The 23682-nt window shown below is 44.1% G+C and overlaps 1 protein-coding gene, 1 long non-coding RNA gene and 8 other non-coding genes across 10 annotated transcripts; 8 read left to right on the top strand and 2 right to left on the bottom strand.

Moving 5' to 3' along the window:
- Window positions 1–2399: 2399 nt before the first annotated feature.
- On the bottom strand, window positions 2400–3790 carry LOC130247507 (uncharacterized). Its single transcript, XR_008839554.1, has 4 exons — window positions 3692–3790; window positions 3551–3613; window positions 3417–3480; window positions 2400–2577 (listed from the first exon to the last, which is right to left on the bottom strand). It is a non-coding gene; the product is annotated as an uncharacterized LOC130247507 (long non-coding RNA).
- A 1460-nt stretch (window positions 3791–5250) lies between these two features.
- LOC130213881 (U1 spliceosomal RNA) lies at window positions 5251–5414 on the top strand. The gene has a single exon (XR_008835533.1). It is a non-coding gene; the product is annotated as a U1 spliceosomal RNA (small nuclear RNA).
- Window positions 5415–6232: 818 nt separating this feature from the next.
- Window positions 6233–6389, top strand: LOC130213900 (U1 spliceosomal RNA). The gene has a single exon (XR_008835550.1). It is a non-coding gene; the product is annotated as a U1 spliceosomal RNA (small nuclear RNA).
- A 7060-nt stretch (window positions 6390–13449) lies between these two features.
- Window positions 13450–16977, bottom strand: LOC130247905 (uncharacterized). Its single transcript, XM_056481412.1, has 8 exons — window positions 16931–16977; window positions 16797–16860; window positions 15778–15951; window positions 15562–15697; window positions 15129–15492; window positions 14905–15031; window positions 14677–14733; window positions 13450–13514 (listed from the first exon to the last, which is right to left on the bottom strand). Exons 3-8 carry the CDS (start codon window positions 15938–15940, stop codon window positions 13450–13452), a joined length of 912 nt encoding a protein of 303 aa, XP_056337387.1. The 5' UTR covers window positions 15941–15951; window positions 16797–16860; window positions 16931–16977.
- A 1515-nt stretch (window positions 16978–18492) lies between these two features.
- LOC130213870 (U1 spliceosomal RNA) lies at window positions 18493–18656 on the top strand. The gene has a single exon (XR_008835523.1). It is a non-coding gene; the product is annotated as a U1 spliceosomal RNA (small nuclear RNA).
- Window positions 18657–19473: 817 nt separating this feature from the next.
- LOC130213880 (U1 spliceosomal RNA) lies at window positions 19474–19637 on the top strand. Its single transcript, XR_008835532.1, has one exon. It is a non-coding gene; the product is annotated as a U1 spliceosomal RNA (small nuclear RNA).
- An 818-nt stretch (window positions 19638–20455) lies between these two features.
- On the top strand, window positions 20456–20619 carry LOC130213878 (U1 spliceosomal RNA). The gene has a single exon (XR_008835531.1). It is a non-coding gene; the product is annotated as a U1 spliceosomal RNA (small nuclear RNA).
- Window positions 20620–21437: 818 nt separating this feature from the next.
- Window positions 21438–21601, top strand: LOC130213869 (U1 spliceosomal RNA). Its single transcript, XR_008835522.1, has one exon. It is a non-coding gene; the product is annotated as a U1 spliceosomal RNA (small nuclear RNA).
- Window positions 21602–22419: 818 nt separating this feature from the next.
- LOC130213866 (U1 spliceosomal RNA) lies at window positions 22420–22583 on the top strand. Its single transcript, XR_008835519.1, has one exon. It is a non-coding gene; the product is annotated as a U1 spliceosomal RNA (small nuclear RNA).
- An 818-nt stretch (window positions 22584–23401) lies between these two features.
- On the top strand, window positions 23402–23565 carry LOC130213868 (U1 spliceosomal RNA). The gene has a single exon (XR_008835521.1). It is a non-coding gene; the product is annotated as a U1 spliceosomal RNA (small nuclear RNA).
- The last annotated feature ends 117 nt before the right edge of the window (window positions 23566–23682 follow it).

Raw genomic sequence — 23682 nt, 5'->3', positions numbered from 1 at the left:
TATCAGGGGTCGAAAGTTATCTGGATGACATTATTATACATGGACGTGACATGCCTTCTCACGATAAAACACTACAAGCAGTCCTACAACGCCTAGAGGCTGCTGGCTTGCAACTAAATAAAGAAAAATGTTGTTTCCGACAAACCAGCCTACTGTTTTTAGGGCATACAGTGTCAGCTGAGGGCCTCCGTCCTGATGAGTCACGAGTGCAGGCAATACTCAATGCACCTGCACCCTCAGATGCTTCTACTTTGCGCTCCTTACTGAGACTTATGACATGGTACAGTAAATTTATACCTGATTTTGCCACTGTTGTAGCTCCAGTACGAGCATGTCTACAAGCTCCAAGTGGATTCAGCTGGTCAGAGGAAGCTGAACTAAGCTTGACCAAGGTTAAGCAGCTGCTGGCAAACAGCCCTTCTTTGGCATTATTTGACCCCAGTTTGCACACCATTGTCTCCACAGATGCTTCTGATTACGGCCTGGGTGCTATTCTATCTCAAGTCAGTTCAGATGGGATTGAACGTACTGTAGCATTTGCATCGCGCACTCTCTCTGCTGCTGAGCGGAAGTACGCTACTGTTGAAAAGGAAGCACTAGCATGTGTGTGGGCTGTTGAGAAGTGGCGTACTTATCTATGGGTTCCTAATATTACAGAACTGTTAAAATCTGTATTTCTACTGTTAAGAAAAAAAACAAACAAACAGTGTTTTACACTACAGAGTTAAAGTTGGTTAACTGACTTAAGGTGATTGTGCTTAAATTAGTAACTGATACTGACCACCTAATCTTATTGCTTAGGTACCCCACAAGCTGTTTTAAAAAAGGGGGAAATGTTGTGTTCACATGTAATTCAGTACTGTGACTTTTATGTTGAATTAAGAAACTTTCATGTAACTGTTGAGAAACGGAAGTGAAGCGGGTAGTAAGTGAAGTAAAGAAATGTTGAACGCCGAGATTCCTGTCTCGTCTGATTTATTACTATAAGAATACCACAGTTACCATATTCAACCTGAGAAAGTAAAGGCTTAACTAGGTTGACACTGTTTGTTCTGTAGCCAATAGAAAAACATAAATAATGAAACAAATAAAACTTTCTTCAGAAGATAATATACTATCCTAAGTACTGTGAACATGTCCTTGCTCCATTACCTGAAATAAATATTTCACAGGAGGGCCATCAACTGTAGTTCCTGCTACAACAGTATGAATAAATGTTAATAAGTGACATTCATTATGTGATATACCTTGTCTTTCAGAGGAGCTGAGTGGTTTCTTCAGCAGACCGCCTTTGTCCTCCACTGCTAAAGAAAGACAAAAAAACACAAGATGGGCAAAAGTTAGTGTCAAATCAGCAAGAAGACAATCTCATCAGCTCAGTGTTTTGATTTTGTGTGTCATTGATTTATTTATTAATAAAAGATTTATGCTATGGTACATGAACAATTAAAGACAATAATTAAAGGGATATACACCTTGTGCTTCAAAAGCACTGAGGGCTTCCACCAGTAGCGCATCATCCGCCCATCCACCATCACCTCTAGATCCCGACGAGCTGGAGCTGGCCGCCACTGCAGGAAGAGGCCTGTCTTCTGGGGGTTTCTGTGAGTTACAGGTTGTAGTTTGCATGAAATGTTGCCAGCATGATATATATATATATATATATATATATATATATATATATATATATATATATATATATTTTTTTTTTTTTTTTAATAAAGTCACATTTAAAAGAAATAAATAAAGCCTACCTCTTTGTTGAGAATGTACTGCCGGAACCGCTTCAGTGTCTTGACGCTGATGTCCTCCTCCTTCATCATCAGCCACTGCCGCACAGAGCAGAACGCCTCCTGTGCCATCTTCTTTTCTTGGGCGCTGCCAGCTTGTGGATCAGCCTGCAGGGTCTTGTGCAGGCTGTACCACTGCCCCATCTCCAGGAACGTGAAGGATCTGAAGCGGCCCTGACCGTAGATGGCCCTGTCGACGTTGACCTCGAGGTGGCAGGAAACCTGTGGAAAGAGGTTGCACATACTGTAACAGAAGATCCTTTATATACTCACCTGGGCCCTCTTTTCTTTCTTGATGGCGACGCTCCTTGATGTGTATATCCAGCACACTGAAATTTCAAAAAGATAAATTATTTGTGTAAAAACAGCTTATACAAATGTATAGCAACATACTTACTATTTAATGTAGCCAACGCCGTTCTCCACCAGCCATTTAAAACTTTGGCCATTGTATTTGCCAAAGTTTAGAATGAGCTGGCCGAGGTACTGGACCTCAGATGGTGCACAAGTAATGTGCTGGCATCTTTTTTTAGATAAGACATAAAAATAACATTAATGCAAACAACAGTCTGCAGTGTACGCATATGACAGAAACACACAAATAAGATATTACCTTCCTCACAAGCAGTTTTTTTGTCCTGGCTAGTGTTCCGCTCGAAGCACCTGTTGCGAGAGGCCAGGGTCTTGGCGTCCTTCGATGCTTTAAGAAAGCACTGTTGTCTGTCCTGTGGCACACTGGTGTCAACGATGCTCAGGGTGGGCAACAGTGGATCCATGTCTAATTCACCTGTAGGAAGTATTCTTATAATCATCACAAATATAGAGAGGGAATATGGTCTTAGCTCTGAGCTCATGATAAAAGTATTAAAAAGACATTTTGTGTGTTAAGTCTTTTTTCCATTTTTACATGTTTGATAATTAACAAATAAATGAAATATCATCAAAAGAAGTTATCTGACAATGGTTAACAATGCTGACAGAGATGATGCATTTGACAGTGGCAATGAAAACATGAATTTTCATATCAATTGCTCTTACACATTATTTTCAAATGCTTACAGTTGTATTTTGTGTTTTTTAAGGGGCAGCTATCAATATCAACCTCTATATAAGGTAAGGTAAAATGCATTCTAAGCATGTTAAATACATACTATCATTAATATGATATCATTTACACATATAATACTTGAAATAACATAAATCATATTTAATGTATGCACATTTTCATTTTAAAGCTTATAGCAGTAATTGCTGAAAATGTTTTTGTCCCAGGCCTTGAGAATCAGTGATATATTATTCAGTCTATGGCAATAACGATTTTACTATATTCTTATGATCACAAATACAGGTATCGATCATATGTTTTGTCCCAGTTAAGATCTTAAGATGTTCTTAGATGTTACAACTAATGATAATAATCGCCATGGTAACATATATTGCTATATATAAAGGGATATTTATTTATTAGCATGTTTGTTGCTATATTTTAATGAAACAACTGTTTACTATGTATACGGAGCTATCAAACCGACGCGAGCGTCGAAAATAATACAAAAGCTAAACTTTTTCAGGTTTTGTGCAGCCAAATATGCATTTAAGTAATATCACAGTATAAAAACAACTTACCTCACGAAATATCTAGGACAGGTGAACTTTCTGACGGCACAGCGTCACCAGCACAGACCAAACACTGCACAAAGAGTGAGAGATTTCAAACATGATGTGATCTTAGCATTAATATAACAATAAAAATAGCTTACCACACAAAATCTCTGAAATGGGTGAACGTCTGACGGCGCAGCGTCACACACACAGACAAAATACTGCACACACAGTAAAATATATCAAACGTGATGTGAGCAAAACATACAGTTTATCAGAACAGGATAAAAATAACCTACCTCTATAAATCACCACGACAGGTGTACTTTCTGACGGCGCAGCCTCACGAACACAGAAAATGCTGCACAAAGAGTGAAATATTTCAAACGTGATGTGAGCAAAACATACTGTTTATCATAACAGGATAAAAATACCCTACCACTATAAATCACCACGACAGGTGTACTTTTTGACAGCGCAGCCTCACGAACAGACAAAATGCTGCATGGAGTGAAATATTTCAGACGTGATGTGACCAAAACATACTGTGCATCAATATAACCATTTAAAAATAACTTATCACACAAAATCTCTAAGACAGGTTTACTTTTTGAAGGCGCAGCCTCACGAATACTGCACGAAGAGTGAGATATTTCAAACGTGCCGTGACCAAAACATACTGTGCATCAATATAACAGTATAAAAAAAACTTACCACACGAAATCACTTCAGCATATGAATTTATCTCGACAGCAGATGAACTCTCTGACCCGATAAACTGTGAGCGTCCAGAGTGAGAGAAACTTTAGAAAATCCTCAGCGCTGATTGGTCGTGATTTTAAACTTTAGACAATGCAGCCCTCCAATTGGCCCAGGGTCTAATCAAACTTTAGACAATCGCGGCTTTTCATTGGATGAGAGTCTAAAGTCTACAGTTTACATTGCACGTTCCTTGGGCAGACGTCTGCGAATTCCCCAAATGTGGGAATCTCGACTGCATAATTTCTGGTAGTGGGGGACTGCGTTCGCGCTCTCCCCTGAGCACAGAGGTTCAAGATAGAGTTCATGCGGTAGTTCCAGACATGGCAGGGGCAGCGCTGCTCTTTTCTCGTTCAGTTTTCCAGTCAAGGAACACGCGTTAAGAGAGCCCCCGGTGGCTATTGTCCGGCAACCAGAGACATCTTCACAGTCAGCCACCTGTGGTTTCCTGTCTCAGGGATGTAAGCTGGTTGCAGCGGGAGGTTGTTTAGTCAACGCTTCCGCATTTGTTCGTGAAGTTCTCTTCCGGAACGTTTGTAGATCCCGCGTTGTTCTTCAAGCCATGTCGTTTGAGCGCTGTGCTGACAGTCTGACGTAAGAAAATGGAACAGAACATATAATAGGCAAGAGTGCAAAGCACGGAGCTCTAGGCAAAGACGGCCCGAACCGCAGCAAAGCAGGAGGCCGACCTGTCAAAATCGACCAACTCAACAACTAACCAGAGAAAAAGAAGGCATCTGTAGAGAAAGAAAGCAGGCAGCGGAAAAGAAAGAACGAACCGAAAACACACTACCCTCCCCTCCCCTTATAGTGTCTGCTATTCCCAAATCGAGTGCGTCCCACGGAAACCATGCATTGGCAGTCCCAACTGATGACAAAACACAAAGCGAACATTTGGCGGAAGCTCACGTTCTTTATCGGTTGCCACAGTTACTAGCAAGTGGTTTGCAGGCACAGGCACAGGCACGTCTGCTGCAAGTACAGCGCCGTCAGGAGACTGGGGTTGCTGGCCCATTCCCCATGCTCGGTGGCTGGGCATCACCGTCAGGAAAGATGGCCGATAGAAAACGGCTGCGCCATTTGCTCCGTCCAGCAACTCATACTTACCTGGCAGGGGCGATACCATGATCAGAAAGGTGGTTCACCCAGGGCGAGGCTTGGCCATTGCACTCCGGTCATGCTGACCCCTGCGAATTCCCCAAATGTGGGAATCTCGACTGCATAATTTCTGGTAGTGGGGGACTGCGTTCGCGCTCTCCCCTGAGCACAGAGGTTCAAGATAGAGTTCATGCGGTAGTTCCAGACATGGCAGGAGCAGCGCTGCTCTTTTCTCGTTCAGTTTTCCAGTCAAGGAACACGCGTTAAGAGAGCCCCCGGTGGCTATTGTCCGGCAACCAGAGACATCTTCACAGTCAGCCACCTGTGGTTTCCTGTCTCAGGGATGTAAGCTGGTTGCAGCGGGAGGTTGTTTAGTCAACGCTTCCGCATTTGTTCGTGAAGTTCTCTTCCGGAACGTTTGTAGATCCCGCGTTGTTCTTCAAGCCATGTCGTTTGAGCGCTGTGCTGACAGTCTGACGTAAGAAAATGGAACAGAACATATAATAGGCAAGAGTGCAAAGCACGGAGCTCTAGGCAAAGACGGCCCGAACCGCAGCAAAGCAGGAGGCCGACCTGTCAAAATCGACCAACTCAACAACTAACCAGAGAAAAAGAAGGCATCTGTAGAGAAAGAAAGCAGGCAGCGGAAAAGAAAGAACGAACCGAAAACACACTACCCTCCCCTCCCCTTATAGTGTCTGCTATTCCCAAATCGAGTGCATCCCACGGAAACCATGCATTGGCAGTCCCAACTGATGACAAAACACAAAGCGAACATTTGGCGGAAGCTCACGTTCTTTATCGGTTGCCACAGTTACTAGCAAGTGGTTTGCAGGCACAGGCACAGGCACGTCTGCTGCAAGTACAGCGCCGTCAGGAGACTGGGGTTGCTGGCCCATTCCCCATGCTCGGTGGCTGGGCATCACCGTCAGGAAAGATGGCCGATAGAAAACGGCTGCGCCATTTGCTCCGTCCAGCAACTCATACTTACCTGGCAGGGGAGATACCATGATCAGAAAGGTGGTTCACCCAGGGCGAGGCTTGGCCATTGCACTCCAGTCATGCTGACCCCTGCGAATGGCGATCGACCTGTACGGCGTGCAAATTTCATTATGGATGTGTAGGCAATTACAGCACTTGATTGGTTGATTGAGTGTCAGCAAACCATGAATGAACTGATTTTGAGAGTGACCAACCCCCTGGTGATGTCATCAAAACAAATAGTAGTAACTGTCAGAACACGTTCTATATGGTGTGGTCCTATTGAAATTAAAGCAAACAGCTCTAACTGTGCACAAAAGTGAACTATGAAATGATCATTTAATAAGTTTGTTATTAAAATTTAAGTTGCTTTTTAAATTAAATAACTTTTAATGGTTCACTCAAAATCCCCATAAACCTCAACAGATGGAATATATAAATTAATTCATGTAATATCAGTTCTATAAATAAAATATTCATATGTAATATAATTAATATTAGTAATTAAAGGTCAAACTTTTTTTATAAATGCATAATGTTTAGTAGAATTATTCTTAAATTTGTTTGTATAACCAAAAAAATGCAAATATTTAGCTTCTGTTCTATTATATTATATTATACAGATATACAATCATATTTCTAATAGCAGTAATACAATTACATAAAATGAATAATAATCCCTTACTTTGTTACTGGGTAAGTATTTTAATTATAGTAACTAACTACTTTGTAACAAATTACAACAGTGTAATGTCATAGGATATTTGAATAATGTACAGTTTTTGTATTTGTGTGTTGCAGGTGGAGCTTGATGTTGGAGTGTGGTTTAAGGATGACTCCACTGGCATCCCATCTGACGGCAACAGGATAAGCTGTCATCGACTCCAGAACTGGACTTGGAAAAACACAGAGGAGCAATAGACTTGCAATTGCAACAGACAGAGCGCCTGTACCAGAGGTTACTATTAAAATGGACTGCATATTATTGTCATAGACTCAGATAATGATTCTAAATTAAATTCAAAATCAGAAGATTTAGGCTATTTTTAAAAACCAATGAAGTCCTTCCAACACATACAAAAAGAAACACGAGATTGTATTTTATTATCCAAATTTATTAAAAGTGAAAAAGAAAAGTTCTAAACATAGTTAAATCTGCCTGACATAAAAATGTATACAATAGATATACTTTGTACATAATAAAAAACACATTACTATTAGAATCATTAGTTTTAATATTACTGATAGCAGTTATAGATCTAAGAATATATTTGTATACATAAAAAAATACTGCCAGGTCAAGCATTTAGATATTAAAAAAAAATAAATAAATAAATCCTCTTAAAAAAAAAACAAAGCTAACAATTAAAGTATATAAAGCAACATTAGTTATCACAAAATAATAATTAAAGTACTTTAAATAACATAATTATATATATATATATATTTTTTTTTATTACTAAAATTTTATAATGAATAAATAATTAAATAAAATAATTATATTAAAGTACTTTAAATAACATTATGATAATATATACTTAATAAACATAAATAAATAAATAAAAACAAGAAAACAATTAAAGAAATACTGTAAACTGTAAAACAATAAACTGTTAACATAACATACATTTCTGGAACAAAACAGTGTTACAACAATCAACAAATTAGTGTAAAACACTGTAAACTTAAACAGTCAAATGTTAATATAACATTTGTTTCTACAACAATCAACAAATTAGTGTAAAACACTGTAAACTTAAACAGTCAAATGTTAATATAACATTTGTTTCTACAACAATCAACAAATTAGTGTAAAACACTGTAAACTTAAACAGTCAAATGTTAATATAACATTTGTTTCTACAACAATCAACAAATTAGTGCAAACTGTAAAAAAAAAAAGCTTAACTTTTGTAAACGGTTACATTTTTGCAACAATAAGTTACAATCTACAAATTAGTATAAAACGATGTATACTCTGAAACAATCAAATGTTAATATTGCGAACATTTGTGCAACAATAAGTGTAAAAAACAGTCAACAAATTAGTGCAAACTGTAAAAACCTGTAAACTTTTTAAAAAATCAACTGTTATTATAACATACATTTATGCATCAATACCAGTGTTACAACAATCAACAAATTAGTGTAAAACACTGTAAACTTTTAAACAACCAACTGTTATTATAACATATACATTTTTGCAACAATAACACTGTTACAAGTCAAAAACTATGAACCGCAATATGGATAGAGGTCCAGTTAGACAGACTCGGAGGCCTGAGACTGAGAGCCCAAGAGAACGTCCACAGCCCTTTTAAAGTCTTCAAAACAGTCAAACGTCTGCCCAGCAAGGTTTGTGGACGTGGAGGCTTTGGAGCTCTCACAGTAGCTCTTCTTTCTGTATTTCTTGTGACCTTGAGTTGGTTGGCCACACAGAGCACAGATGTAAACCTTCACTGAGGTTGGATGTCCAGAGCCACTGAGTCCTGCCTTTTTCCTCTTGTAGATTGTTGATCTTGAGGGCAACAGTGGCAGAGTGGATGCCTGCGACAAGGAAACAGCAGGAGGTGCAGTCAGCGGAGTGTGTGTGTGCCAGAGTACTGCGGACATCGAATGGGCCGGCGCAGGAACTGGTTGAGCAAGAGCAGAGGGAGGGACAGGTAAGATTTGCCTTTGCTTTAACTTTCGGGTGCCGGCCAGAGAAGTGGTGATCTGATACTGCACTGCAGGCCGGCTGGTATGGGGTCTTTCCTCTGGAAGCTCCTCAGCAGGGGGCTGGCTGGTGCTGGAGACGCTCTGGTGACGACGGAGGACAGACAGACCCTGGTCAGTGACGTTTGTGGCTGACAGCGCCTCCTGCCTCCTGATGAACTCGCTCACGCACTTTGAATTTATTTTCAGGATGGGAATCCCGAGTTTGCTGAGCTGATCATCGTCCACCGTCACTCTCTGCTGCACACGCTGGTACAGTTTAGTGATATGCTGCTTCAGCGGTGACCCTTTAGCTTTTCCTCCAACACCAGGATGAAGCCACAGCTGTTTGACCAGGCAGTACATCAGCCGGTTCTTTCTGGAGTCCACCAAGTGTGCGGCTGAGTAACGCTTGCTGAACTTGAGCTTCTGCACCAGGGACGCCTCAGTCGGATCTCCACTGGTGCGGCCAAACAGAGCATTGCCCCAGCGTGCAGAGTAGAGGCTGTCGAATTGTTGGATGCTGCGGTCATGGAGGTCAAGCTTGTTCCAGGCGCTGATGACCTTTTGCCTGGTCGACTCATTTAAGGCAAGTTTTCCTTCCTCCAGGGCGATCTCAACAAGGACTTTACACAGATCCTCTACGTGCTGGTACCCAGGCAGATGATTGGGACCGCACACGTCCTCCACACAGGGGTCAAATTCAGCAGCCACTGCCTGATCGGTGAGGCACAGACGGTTCCTCAGAGGAGTCAGGCTGTCCCTCTCGTGGTCTGAGGAGTAGCCCACATCATCCTCTTCCTCTTCCTCTGCCACCCCAGCAGGAACATCTTCATCCTCATCCTCATCTGCCTGAAGTGTCTCTCTAGTCTGAGCGTAATGATCAGGGGCACTGAAGGGCTCTGAGGACTGGGAAAACAGGTACTCCAGACCAATGCGCTCATCACCAGCAGGAACTGGAGGCCTGTAGTTTGCCTCCTCCACCTCCCCAAACAGCTCCTGGCACCTTTGGTTTAGGCGATGGACCAGAGGAGACATGTACACCATATGTTTCCTCCCTTTCCGCCCTTGGACGCTGGCTGACTCCCTGTTTGAGTTCCAGCGTGCGATGCCAGCCAGCAGATAGACTTGAAACGGGACGGCAGCACAGTGGGGTCCCGGGATCATGTCAGGCAGAAAGGAATGAAAGCCCTCCAGACTGTTGCTTCCTCTCACCGTACTGTACCGCGCAAGACGAACACCGTTACGGGTCACATACTTGGTGATGGTGTACATGTTCCTCCCTGGTGGATCCTGGATGCATTCAAGGTGCTTCTGCTGGTTCTCCCAGACGTGGTCGATGGCTGCAGAGTCCTTAAACAGATGCACCTGGTTCTCATCCATCCCTGCGGCTCCCTTCAGGAGATCAATGGCGCACTGCACGCGCGCACATGTTTCCTGGGCACCAACTGTGATCCTCCTGACATAATGGCTGAGGTCATATTTACTGACACGCAGCTCGATGATCTGGCTGTCAGCCAGAGAGGCATAGTTGGTTGGGTGACCGGCACGTATCGCCTGTACCAGAAGAGCCATGTCGTCTTTGTTGTAGGCAAAGACGGCAGCAGAGAGGGCAGACTTGAACAGGGCATACTTTGGATGATGATCTGTCCGAAGAGCTGCATCGAATCGATGGATCCAATGAAAGATGTCCAGCCGTACCAACCCCTGTCCGTCCAGTCACTGAAGAGCTGCTCAACCGAGGACACGGCGTGGACGCGACAGCAGCCACGATCCACATACATGAGCTCGGGCGGTGCCTCATCAGCTCTCCTGTACCTCTCCATGAGGCCTTCAGCCATCGGCCTCATCTTCTCCAATGACTCCTCACAGGTGAGAACAGATATAAGGATCTGCCCCTGCTCGTTGGCCACATTGGTACACCACTCTGCAGTGCCTTTTCCATCGCCGGAGAGTTTCTTGCAGATCTGATAACAAATGCAACACAAATAGATTAAAACATTTGTATTTTGTAGTTTTTTTTTTCTGCACCAGATCAAGAAAGTAAGAGTCACTAATATTCAGATATGAATTAATAATGTGTTTTTGCATTACAGCTCATTAGATTTCGGATGCAGAGCATGCAGGAGGAAACCTGAAGTGAAGAAAACGACACACGAAGACGTAGGTAAGTATGAATAATAATCAGGTGCGTGTGATGGTGACAAACACGATTTTAAAGCACCAGTAACCCATATTAGATATTAATTTATTGATAATTATTTATTATTAAACAATTAATAATACTTTACTCATCAATTGTCGTTAATAGTTAAAATGTGCCATGATGCAAAAGTGGACAATAATATTTTAAGGATAAAATCTCTATGATAAAGGATTTCCTGAAAGAACAACAGTAAAAAGGTTTTGCAATACGTTTACAAACTGACTTATTTTCCATTGTGTTAAATTTACCTTCTTGGTGGAGTCGTACTTTAGGACTTTGCCAAATGTGGACATAATCTGAGTACGGTAGTCCTCGATGTTATCTGCCTCTGAAATAAGAAACGCCTTTCTCATCAGTCTGGCAGATGGCGGCTCTCTCCGTGCTGGTGGTCGCTGGAACTGCTGGCACAAACTCCCTAAAAGCAGAGAAAACGGACACTTTGCTACTTAATCTTTGATTAAATGCTCAAAAGGTTAGGAATTTAAAAATAATAATAATAATAATAATTCTGTCATCATTTGCTGATCCTTTTAATGATTTCAAACCATTATGGGTTTCTTTTAAACACTAAACAAGATATTTAGAAAAATGTCAGAAACCTGTAACCATTGACTTCCATAGTATCTGTTTGTTTTTTTACAATGGATTACAATGGTTACAGGATTTCGGCTTTCTTCAGAATATCTTCTTTTGTGTTTAACAAGTTTAAAACTACTCACTTCTGGGTGAACTATCCCTTTAAGAAAACAATTAACTCTGACTTACGAGTGATCTTCCCAGGTTTGTTGTACTGGCTGAGAAGAGTGGTGTACATGTCCTTTCTCTGCAGATAGTCCTCGCAGTGGCTCTCCTGCACCTGTCTCCAAACCTTCACCATGGTGTTTCCCTCAGTGCGATCCCTCATCAGGCGGATCACCTGCTTGTCCACGCCACGCCTAGAATCATAGGAGCAACACAATCATTAGATGATGGTAAATCTTAACTTTTTTTAAGACTCTGCATAATTTCACAATGATTTGTATTCTGCTAGAGACTCACCGTAGCGTCAAGACAGCAGGAAACACCGCTCTGTGAGCTGGACTGAGCTGGTTAAGGATGCACTGATCCCATGACAGGAAACGACCAATAGTATGCTCTTCCGACTCCTTTGCAGCCTTTCTACAGGCGTTGCATGCCAGGACCTCAGTCAGCATGGAGTACCAGCCAGACATGTGGCAGATCTGTCTTACCGTGGATGAATACCCACAACGGTAGAGAAAAGCCTTCTGATTGGTGCGTGCTGGGCAGTCAGACCTTGGGCACCGAAGACTGTAACGCCACACACCGACTGGTCTCCAGAAAAAAAACCGAGCTGCGAAAAAAGGAGTCTGCTGAGGGGACTTTTCCTTCCACCACTCCAGGAGATTCTGGAGGGTGAAACCACATCCGGTCATCCTTCAGGACTTTCCTCCACTTTCTGTTTCCATGTTTGTCTTTATAAGACATGGCCCTCTGAAAGAGTCCCCTTTCAGCATCCTCCTTAAGCCACAGTATGTCTGCACTGGGCAGCCCATGAAGACCAGACTCCCACATCTTGTGCCAACCCTCAAATGACACCTGGTAATTAGAATAACCGAGACAAAACTGTGTTAAAATCAATTAAAGTTTTAGTATTAAAGTATACATTTTTCTTATCTTCACAACCACAGAGTTCTTTGACAGTTACCTCAGAATGTGCTGGGTCACTGTGTGTTGACCCACCAGATGACCTTCTAGGTTGAACGTCAGAAGCTGACACAGAAGCTGATGCAGGAGCCGATGAAGAAGCCGAGGCAGGAACTGATGAGGCTGATGCAGGAGCCGATGAAGAAGCCGAGGCAGGAACTGATGAGGCTGATGCAGGAGCCGATGAAGAAGCCAAGGGAGGAACTGACGAGGCTGATGCAGGAGCCGATGAAGAAGCCGAGGCAGGAACTGATGAGGCTGATACAGGAGCCGATGAAGAAGCCAAGGCAGGAACTGACGAGGCTGCTGCAGGAGCCGATGAAGAAGCCAAGGCAGGAACTGACGAGGCTGATGCAGGAGCCGATGAAGAAGAAAAGACAGGAACTGACGAGGCTGATGCAGGAGCCGATGAAGAAGAAAAGACAGGAACTGATGAGGCTGATGCAGGAGCCGATGAAGAAGAAAAGACAGGAACTGATGAGGCTGATGCAGGAGCCGATGAAGAAGAAAAGACAGGAACTGATGAGGCTGATGCAGGAGCCTCCAATAAAGAAGTTGATGCAGGAGCCTTCAACAAAGTAAGTATAATAGGTAAAACCTTTTTCATTGACATAATCATACTTTTTGCACAGCCTCCCCATCTATGCTCACAAAACTGTATTCAGGAGTATATACACCACCTAATTGTGATGTACAAACGATGAACTTACAGCAGACAGTGGAGAGTCTGAGTGGGGCTTCTGTGAAACATCTTCACAGGAACGTTTTCTTCTCTTTGCTTCCCCGGCTCCTAAATGAGCACAGTTGTGATTATCAGAACACAGTGTCTTAGTGTGACGACTTTTATTTATTAATGCATACAGTTGAAGCCGGAATTATAAGCCCCCCTGTTAAATTTGAGTTTATTTTTCACAATTTATGTGTAATGGAGAGAGGACTTGTTCAGGCACATTTCTAAACATAATAGTTCTAATAACTCATTTCTCATAATTTATCTTTGCCATGATGACAGTATAAAATATTGGGTCACACTTTACAATAAGGTTTCATTAGATAATGTATTTACTAACATGTACTAATTCTGAACAATGCTTGTACAACATTTTTTAATCATAGTTCAACATGTACTAATGCTTTTTTAAAATAATATTTAATGCTTAGTTGCTGGACTGTGAGTTGGGATGGATGACTGTAACACGAACAAATACTGTATTAAGTGTATTGTTCATTGCTTGTTTATGGTGGTAAATGGTTTGACATTAACTAATACAAACTTATTGTAAAGTGTCACCCTTTAGGGTAACACTTTAGAGTAATAGTTCATTAGTTAATATTAGTTAATGCATTTACTAACATGAACAAGAAATTTAATACATTAATAACAGTATTAATTTATCTTTGTTAACGATTTCATGTTATTTAAGTTAAATAACTTTAGTTCATTAATACACTGTGCATTAAGTAATGTCAACAAGCACAACTTTGGATTTTAATAATGCATTAATGTTGAACTGTAATTAATAAATGCTGCACAAGATTGGCGACACTTAGTGTTAGTAAATTGATTAACTAAAGGACTATTATACTGAAGTGTTACCATATTCAGCCTGAGAAAGTAAAGGCTTAACTAGGTTAACACTGTTTGTTCTGTAGCCAATAGAAAAACATAAATAATAAAACAAATAAAACTTTCTTCAGAAGATAATATACTATCCTAAGTACTGTGAACATGTCCTTGCTCCATTACCTTAAATAAATATCTCACAGGAGGGCCCTCAACTGTAGTTCATGCTACAACAGTATGAATAAATGTTAATAAGTGACATTCATTATGTGATATACCTTGTCTTTCAGAGGAGCTGAGTGGTTTCTTCGGCAGACCGCCTTTGTCCTCCACTGCTAAAGAAAGACAAAAAAACACAAGATGGGCAAAAGTCAGTGTCAAAGCAGCAAGAAGACAATCTCATCAGCTCAGTGTTTTGATTTTGTGTGTCATTGATTTATTTATTAATAAAAGATTTATGCTATGGTACATGAACAGTTAAAGACAATAATTAAAGGGATATACACCTTGTGCTTCAAAAGCACTGAGGGCTTCCACCAGTAGCGCATCATCCGCCCATCCACCATCACCTCTAGGTCCCGACGAGCTGGAGCTGGCCGCCGCTGCAGGAAGAGGCCTGTCTTCTGGGGGTTTCTGTGAGTTACAGGTTGTAGTTTGCATGAAATGTTGCCAGCATGATATATATATTTTTTTAATAAAGTCACATTTAAAAGAAATAAATAAAGCCTACCTCTTTGTTGAGAATGTACTGCCGGAACCGCTTCAGTGTCTTGACGCTGATGTCCTCCTCCTTCATCGTCAGCCACTGCCGCACAGAGCAGAACGCCTCCTGTGCCATCTTCTTTTCTTGGGCACTGCCAGCTTGTGGATCAGCCTGCAGGGTCTTGTGCAGGCTGTACCACTGCCACATCTCCAGGAACGTGAAAGATCTGAAGCGGCCCTGACCGTAGATGGCCCTGTCGACGTTGACCTCGAGGTGGCAGGAAACCTGTGGAAACAGTTGCACATACTGTAACAGAAGATCCTTTATATACTCACCTGGGCCCTCTTTTCTTCCTTGATGGCGACGCTCCTTGATGTGTATATCCAGCACACTGAAATTTCAAAAAGAGAAATTAATTTGTGTAAAAACAGCTTATGCAAATGTATAGCAACATACTTACTATTTAATGTAGCCAACGTCGTTCTCCACCAGCCATTTAAAACTTTGGCCATTGTATTTGCCAAAGTTTAAAATGAGCTGGCCGAGATACTGGACCTCCGATGGCGCACAAGTAATGTGCTGGCATCTTTTTTTAGCTAAGACATAAAAATAACATTAATGCAAACAACAGTCTGCAGTGTACGCATATGACAGAAACACACAAATAAGATATTACCTTCCTCACAAGCAGTTTTTTTGTCCTGGCTAGTGTTCCGCTCGAAGCACCTGTTGCGAGAGGCCAGGGTCTTGGCGTCCTTCGATGCTTTAAGAAAGCACTGTTGTCTGTCCTGTGGCACACTGGTGTCAACGATGCTCAGGGTGGGCAACAGTGGATCCATGTCTAATTCACCTGTAAGAAGTATTCTTATAATCATCACAAATATAGAGAGGGAATATGGTCTTAGCTCTGAGCTCATGATAAAAGTATTAAAAAGACATTTTGTGTGTTTTTTTCCATTTTTACATGTTTGATAATTAACAAATCAATCAAATATCATCAAAAGAAGTTCTCTGACAATGGTTAACAATGCTGACAGAGATGATGCATTTGACAGTGGCAATGAAAACATGAATTTTCATATCAATTGCTCTTACACATTATTTTCAAATGCTTACAGTTGTATATTGTGTTTTTTAGGGGGCAGCTATCAAAATCAACCTCCATATGGCTGATATAAGGTAAGGTAAAATGCATTCTAAGCATGTTAAATACATACTATCATTAATATGATATCATTTACACATATAATACTTGAAATAACATAACAAATCATATTTAATGTATGCACATTTTCATTTTAAAGCTTATAGCAGTAATTGCTGAATATGTTTTTGTCCCAGGCCTTGAGAATCAGTGATATATTATTCAGTCTATGGCAATAACGATTTTACTATATTCTTATGATCACAAATACAGGTATTGATCATATGTTTTGTCCCAGTTAAGATCTTAAGATGTTCTTAGATGTTACAACTAATGATAATAATCGCCATGGTAACATATATTGCTATATATAAAGGGATATTTATTTATTAGCATGTTTGTTGCTATATTTTAATGAAACAACTGTTTACTATGTATACGGAGCTATCAAACCGACGCGAGCGTCGAAAATAATACAAAAGCTAAACTTTTTCAGATTTTGTGCAGCCAAATATGCATTTAAGTAATATCACAGTATAAAAACAACTTACCTCACGAAATATCTAGGACAGGTGAACTTTCTGACGGCACAGCGTCACCAGCACAGACCAAACACTGCACAAAGAGTGAGAGATTTCAAACATGATGTGATCTTAGCATTAATATAACAATAAAAATAGCTTACCACACAAAATCTCTGAAATGGGTGAACGTCTGACGGCGCAGCGTCACACACACAGACCAAATACTGCACACACAGTAAAATATATCAAACGTGATGTGAGCAAAACATACAGTTTATCAGAACAGGATAAAAATACCCTACCACTATAAATCACCACGACAGGTGTACTTTCTGACGGCGCAGCCTCACGAACACAGAAAATGCTGCACAAAGAGTGAAATATTTCAAACGTGATGTGAGCAAAACATACTGTGCATCAATATAACCATTTAAAAATAACTTATCACACAAAATCCATACGACAGGTGTACTTTTTGAAGGCGCAGCCTCACGAATACTGCACGAAGAGTGAGATATTTCAAACGTGCCGTGACCAAAACATACTGTGCATCAATATAACAGTACAAAAATAACTTACCACACGAAATCACTTCAGCATATGAATTTATCTGGACAGCAGATGAACTCTCTGACCCGATAAACTGTGAGCATCCAGAGTGAGAGAAACTTTAGAAAATTCTCAGCGCTGATTGGCCGTGATTTTAAACTTAAGACAATGCAGCCCTCCGATTGGCCCAGGGCCTAATCAAACTTTACACAATCGCGGCTTTTCATTGGACGAGAGTCTAAAGTCTATAGTTGACATTGCACGTTCCTTGGGCAGACGTCTGCGAATTCCCCAAATGTGGGAATCTCGACTGCATAATTTCTGGTAGTGGGGGACTGCGTTCGCGCTCTCCCCTGAGCACAGAGGTTCAAGATAGAGTTCATGCGGTAGTTCCAGACATGGCAGGGGCAGCGCTGCTCTTTTCTCGTTCAGTTTTCCAGTCAAGGAACACGCGTTAAGAGAGCCCCTGGTGGCTATTGTCCGGCAACCAGAGACATCTTCACAGTCAGCCACCTGTGGTTTCCTGTCTCAGGGATGTAAGCTGGTTGCAGCGGGAGGTTGTTTAGTCAACGCTTCCGCATTTGTTCGTGAAGTTCTCTTCCGGAACGTTTGTAGATCCCGCGTTGTTCTTCAAGCCATGTCGTTTGAGCGCTGTGCTGACAGTCTGACGTAAGAAAATGGAACAGAACATATAATAGGCAAGAGTGCAAAGCACGGAGCTCTAGGCAAAGACGGCCCGAACCGCAGCAAAGCAGGAGGCCGACCTGTCAAAATCGACCAACTCAACAACTAACCAGAGAAAAAGAAGGCATCTGTAGAGAAAGAAAGCAGGCAGCGGAAAAGAAAGAACGAACCGAAAACACACTACCCTCCCCTCCCCTTATAGTGTCTGCTATTCCCAAATCGAGTGCGTCCCACGGAAACCATGCATTGGCAGTCCCAACTGATGACAAAACACAAAGCGAACATTTGGCGGAAGCTCACGTTCTTTATCGGTTGCCACAGTTACTAGCAAGTGGTTTGCAGGCACAGGCACAGGCACGTCTGCTGCAAGTACAGCGCCGTCAGGAGACTGGGGTTGCTGGCCCATTCCCCATGCTCGGTGGCTGGGCATCACCGTCAGGAAAGATGGCCGATAGAAAACGGCTGCGCCATTTGCTCCGTCCAGCAACTCATACTTACCTGGCAGGGGAGATACCATGATCAGAAAGGTGGTTCACCCAGGGTGAGGCTTGGCCATTGCACTCCGGTCATGCTGACCCCTGCGAATTCCCCAAATGTGGGAATCTCGACTGCATAATTTCTGGTAGTGGGGGACTGCGTTCGCGCTCTCCCCTGAGCACAGAGGTTCAAGATAGAGTTCATGCGGTAGTTCCAGACATGGCAGGGGCAGCGCTGCTCTTTTCTCGTTCAGTTTTCCAGTCAAGGAACACGCGTTAAGAGAGCCCCTGGTGGCTATTGTCCGGCAACCAGAGACATCTTCACAGTCAGCCACCTGTGGTTTCCTGTCTCAGGGATGTAAGCTGGTTGCAGCGGGAGGTTGTTTAGTCACGCTTCCGCATTTGTTTGTGAAGTTCTCTTCCGGAACGTTTGTAGATCCCGCGTTGTTCTTCAAGCCATGTCGTTTGAGCGCTGTGCTGACAGTCTGACGTAAGAAAATGGAACAGAACATATAATAGGCAAGAGTGCAAAGCACGGAGCTCTAGGCAAAGACGGCCCGAACCGCAGCAAAGCAGGAGGCCGACCTGTCAAAATCGACCAACTCAACAACTAACCAGAGAAAAAGAAGGCATCTGTAGAGAAAGAAAGCAGGCAGCGGAAAAGAAAGAACGAACCGAAAACACACTACCCTCCCCTCCCCTTATAGTGTCTGCTATTCCCAAATCGAGTGCGTCCCACGGAAACCATGCATTGGCAGTCCCAACTGATGACAAAACACAAAGCGAACATTTGGCGGAAGCTCACGTTCTTTATCGGTTGCCACAGTTACTAGCAAGTGGTTTGCAGGCACAGGCACAGGCACGTCTGCTGCAAGTACAGCGCCGTCAGGAGACTGGGGTTGCTGGCCCATTCCCCATGCTCGGTGGCTGGGCATCACCGTCAGGAAAGATGGCCGATAGAAAACGGCTGCGCCATTTGCTCCGTCCAGCAACTCATACTTACCTGGCAGGGGAGATACCATGATCAGAAAGGTGGTTCACCCAGGGCGAGGCTTGGCCATTGCACTCCGGTCATGCTGACCCCTGCGAATTCCCCAAATGTGGGAATCTCGACTGCATAATTTCTGGTAGTGGGGGACTGCGTTCGCGCTCTCCCCTGAGCACAGAGGTTCAAGATAGAGTTCATGCGGTAGTTCCAGACATGGCAGGGGCAGCGCTGCTCTTTTCTCGTTCAGTTTTCCAGTCAAGGAACACGCGTTAAGAGAGCCCCCGGTGGCTATTGTCCGGCAACCAGAGACATCTTCACAGTCAGCCACCTGTGGTTTCCTGTCTCAGGGATGTAAGCTGGTTGCAGCGGGAGGTTGTTTAGTCAACGCTTCCGCATTTGTTTGTGAAGTTCTCTTCCGGAACGTTTGTAGATCCCGCGTTGTTCTTCAAGCCATGTCGTTTGAGCGCTGTGCTGACAGTCTGACGTAAGAAAATGGAACAGAACATATAATAGGCAAGAGTGCAAAGCACGGAGCTCTAGGCAAAGACGGCCCGAACCGCAGCAAAGCAGGAGGCCGACCTGTCAAAATCGACCAACTCAACAACTAACCAGAGAAAAAGAAGGCATCTGTAGAGAAAGAAAGCAGGCAGCGGAAAAGAAAGAACGAACCGAAAACACACTACCCTCCCCTCCCCTTATAGTGTCTGCTATTCCCAAATCGAGTGCGTCCCACGGAAACCATGCATTGGCAGTCCCAACTGATGACAAAACACAAAGCGAACATTTGGCGGAAGCTCACGTTCTTTATCGGTTGCCACAGTTACTAGCAAGTGGTTTGCAGGCACAGGCACAGGCACGTCTGCTGCAAGTACAGCGCCGTCAGGAGACTGGGGTTGCTGGCCCATTCCCCATGCTCGGTGGCTGGGCATCACCGTCAGGAAAGATGGCCGATAGAAAACGGCTGCGCCATTTGCTCCGTCCAGCAACTCATACTTACCTGGCAGGGGAGATACCATGATCAGAAAGGTGGTTCACCCAGGGCGAGGCTTGGCCATTGCACTCCGGTCATGCTGACCCCTGCGAATTCCCCAAATGTGGGAATCTCGACTGCATAATTTCTGGTAGTGGGGGACTGCGTTCGCGCTCTCCCCTGAGCACAGAGGTTCAAGATAGAGTTCATGCGGTAGTTCCAGACATGGCAGGGGCAGCGCTGCTCTTTTCTCGTTCAGTTTTCCAGTCAAGGAACACGCGTTAAGAGAGCCCCCGGTGGCTATTGTCCGGCAACCAGAGACATCTTCACAGTCAGCCACCTGTGGTTTCCTGTCTCAGGGATGTAAGCTGGTTGCAGCGGGAGGTTGTTTAGTCAACGCTTCCGCATTTGTTCGTGAAGTTCTCTTCCGGAACGTTTGTAGATCCCGCGTTGTTCTTCAAGCCATGTCGTTTGAGCGCTGTGCTGACAGTCTGACGTAAGAAAATGGAACAGAACATATAATAGGCAAGAGTGCAAAGCACGGAGCTCTAGGCAAAGACGGCCCGAACCGCAGCAAAGCAGGAGGCCGACCTGTCAAAATCGACCAACTCAACAACTAACCAGAGAAAAAGAAGGCATCTGTAGAGAAAGAAAGCAGGCAGCGGAAAAGAAAGAACGAACCGAAAACACACTACCCTCCCCTCCCCTTATAGTGTCTGCTATTCCCAAATCGAGTGCGTCCCACGGAAACCATGCATTGGCAGTCCCAACTGATGACAAAACACAAAGCGAACATTTGGCGGAAGCTCACGTTCTTTATCGGTTGCCACAGTTACTAGCAAGTGGTTTGCAGGCACAGGCACAGGCACGTCTGCTGCAAGTACAGCGCCGTCAGGAGACTGGGGTTGCTGGCCCATTCCCCATGCTCGGTGGCTGGGCATCACCGTCTGGAAAGATGGCCGATAGAAAACGGCTGCGCCATTTGCTCCGTCCAGCAACTCATACTTACCTGGCAGGGGAGATACCATGATCAGAAAGGTGGTTCACCCAGGGTGAGGCTTGGCCATTGCACTCCGGTCATGCTGACCCCTGCGAATTCCCCAAATGTGGGAATCTCGACTGCATAATTTCTGGTAGTGGGGGACTGCGTTCGCGCTCTCCCCTGAGCACAGAGGTTCAAGATAGAGTTCATGCGGTAGTTCCAGACATGGCAGGGGCAGCGCTGCTCTTTTCTCGTTCAGTTTTCCAGTCAAGGAACACGCGTTAAGAGAGCCCCCGGTGGCTATTGTCCGGCAACCAGAGACATCTTCACAGTCAGCCACCTGTGGTTTCCTGTCTCAGGGATGTAAGCTGGTTGCAGCGGGAGGTTGTTTAGTCAACGCTTCCGCATTTGTTCGTGAAGTTCTCTTCCGGAACGTTTGTAGATCCCGCGTTGTTCTTCAAGCCATGTCGTTTGAGCGCTGTGCTGACAGTCTGACGTAAGAAAATGGAACAGAACATATAATAGGCAAGAGTGCAAAGCACGGAGCTCTAGGCAAAGACGGCCCGAACCGCAGCAAAGCAGGAGGCCGACCTGTCAAAATCGACCAACTCAACAACTAACCAGAGAAAAAGAAGGCATCTGTAGAGAAAGAAAGCAGGCAGCGGAAAAGAAAGAACGAACCGAAAGCACACTACCCTCCCCTCCCCTTATAGTGTCTGCTATTCCCAAATCGAGTGCGTCCCACGGAAACCATGCATTGGCAGTCCCAACTGATGACAAAACACAAAGCGAACATTTGGCGGAAGCTCACGTTCTTTATCGGTTGCCACAGTTACTAGCAAGTGGTTTGCAGGCACAGGCACAGGCACGTCTGCTGCAAGTACAGCGCCGTCAGGAGACTGGGGTTGCTGGCCCATTCCCCATGCTCGGTGGCTGGGCATCACCGTCAGGAAAGATGGCCGATAGAAAACGGCTGCGCCATTTGCTCCGTCCAGCAACTCATACTTACCTGGCAGGGGAGATACCATGATCAGAAAGGTGGTTCTCCCAGGGCGAGGCTTGGCCATTGCACTCCGGTCATGCTGACCCCTGCGAATTCCCCAAATGTGGGAATCTCGACTGCATAATTTCTGGTAGTGGGGGACTGCGTTCGCGCTCTCCCCTGAGCACAGAGGTTCAAGATAGAGTTCATGCGGTAGTTCCAGACATGGCAGGGGCAGCGCTGCTCTTTTCTCGTTCAGTTTTCCAGTCAAGGAACACGCGTTAAGAGAGCCCCCGGTGGCTATTGTCCGGCAACCAGAGACATCTTCACAGTCAGCCACCTGTGGTTTCCTGTCTCAGGGATGTAAGCTGGTTGCAGCGGGAGGTTGTTTAGTCAACGCTTCCGCATTTGTTCGTGAAGTTCTCTTCCGGAACGTTTGTAGATCCCGCGTTGTTCTTCAAGCCATGTCGTTTGAGCGCTGTGCTGACAGTCTGACGTAAGAAAATGGAACAGAACATATAATAGGCAAGAGTGCAAAGCACGGAGCTCTAGGCAAAGACGGCCCCGACCGCAGCAAAGCAGGAGGCCGACCTGTCAAAATCGACCAACTCAACAACTAACCAGAGAAAAAGAAGGCATCTGTAGAGAAAGAAAGCAGGCAGCGGAAAAGAAAGAACGAACCGAAAACACACTACCCTCCCCTCCCCTTATAGTGTCTGCTATTCCCAAATCGAGTGCGTCCCACGGAAACCATGCATTGGCAGTCCCAACTGATGACAAAACACAAAGCGAACATTTGGCGGAAGCTCACGTTCTTTATCGGTTGCCACAGTTACTAGCAAGTGGTTTGCAGGCACAGGCACAGGCACGTCTGCTGCAAGTACAGCGCCGTCAGGAGACTGGGGTTGCTGGCCCATTCCCCATGCTCGGTGGCTGGGCATCACCGTCAGGAAAGATGGCCGATAGAAAACGGCTGCGCCATTTGCTCCGTCCAGCAACTCATACTTACCTGGCAGGGGAGATACCATGATCAGAAAGGTGGTTCACCCAGGGTGAGGCTTGGCCATTGCACTCCGGTCATGCTGACCCCTGCGAATTCCCCAAATGTGGGAATCTCGACTGCATAATTTCTGGTAGTGGGGGACTGCGTTCGCGCTCTCCCCTGAGCACAGAGGTTCAAGATAGAGTTCATGCGGTAGTTCCAGACATGGCAGGGGCAGCGCTGCTCTTTTCTCGTTCAGTTTTCCAGTCAAGGAACACGCGTTAAGAGAGCCCCCGGTGG

Source organism: Danio aesculapii, chromosome 20, assembly GCF_903798145.1.
Source record: "Danio aesculapii chromosome 20, fDanAes4.1, whole genome shotgun sequence".
Taxonomy (NCBI): Eukaryota; Metazoa; Chordata; class Actinopteri; order Cypriniformes; family Danionidae; genus Danio; species Danio aesculapii.
This window is presented reverse-complemented; position numbering and strand designations above follow the sequence as displayed.

What these genes read in the sequence shown, in the direction of transcription:
- LOC130247905 (XM_056481412.1), bottom strand. Translation starts at nt 15,940, where the DNA reads ATGGATCCACTGTTGCCCACCCTGAGCATCGTTGACACCAGTGTGCCA. An exon ending in GACGTTGGCTACATTAAATA is followed by an intron (nt 15,493 to 15,561) that starts GTAAGTATGTTG and finishes TTGAAATTTCAG; the next exon opens with TGTGCTGGATATACACATCA. An exon ending in CAGCTCCTCTGAAAGACAAG is followed by an intron (nt 13,515 to 14,676) that starts GTATATCACATA and finishes CATCACAATTAG; the next exon opens with GTGGTGTATATACTCCTGAA.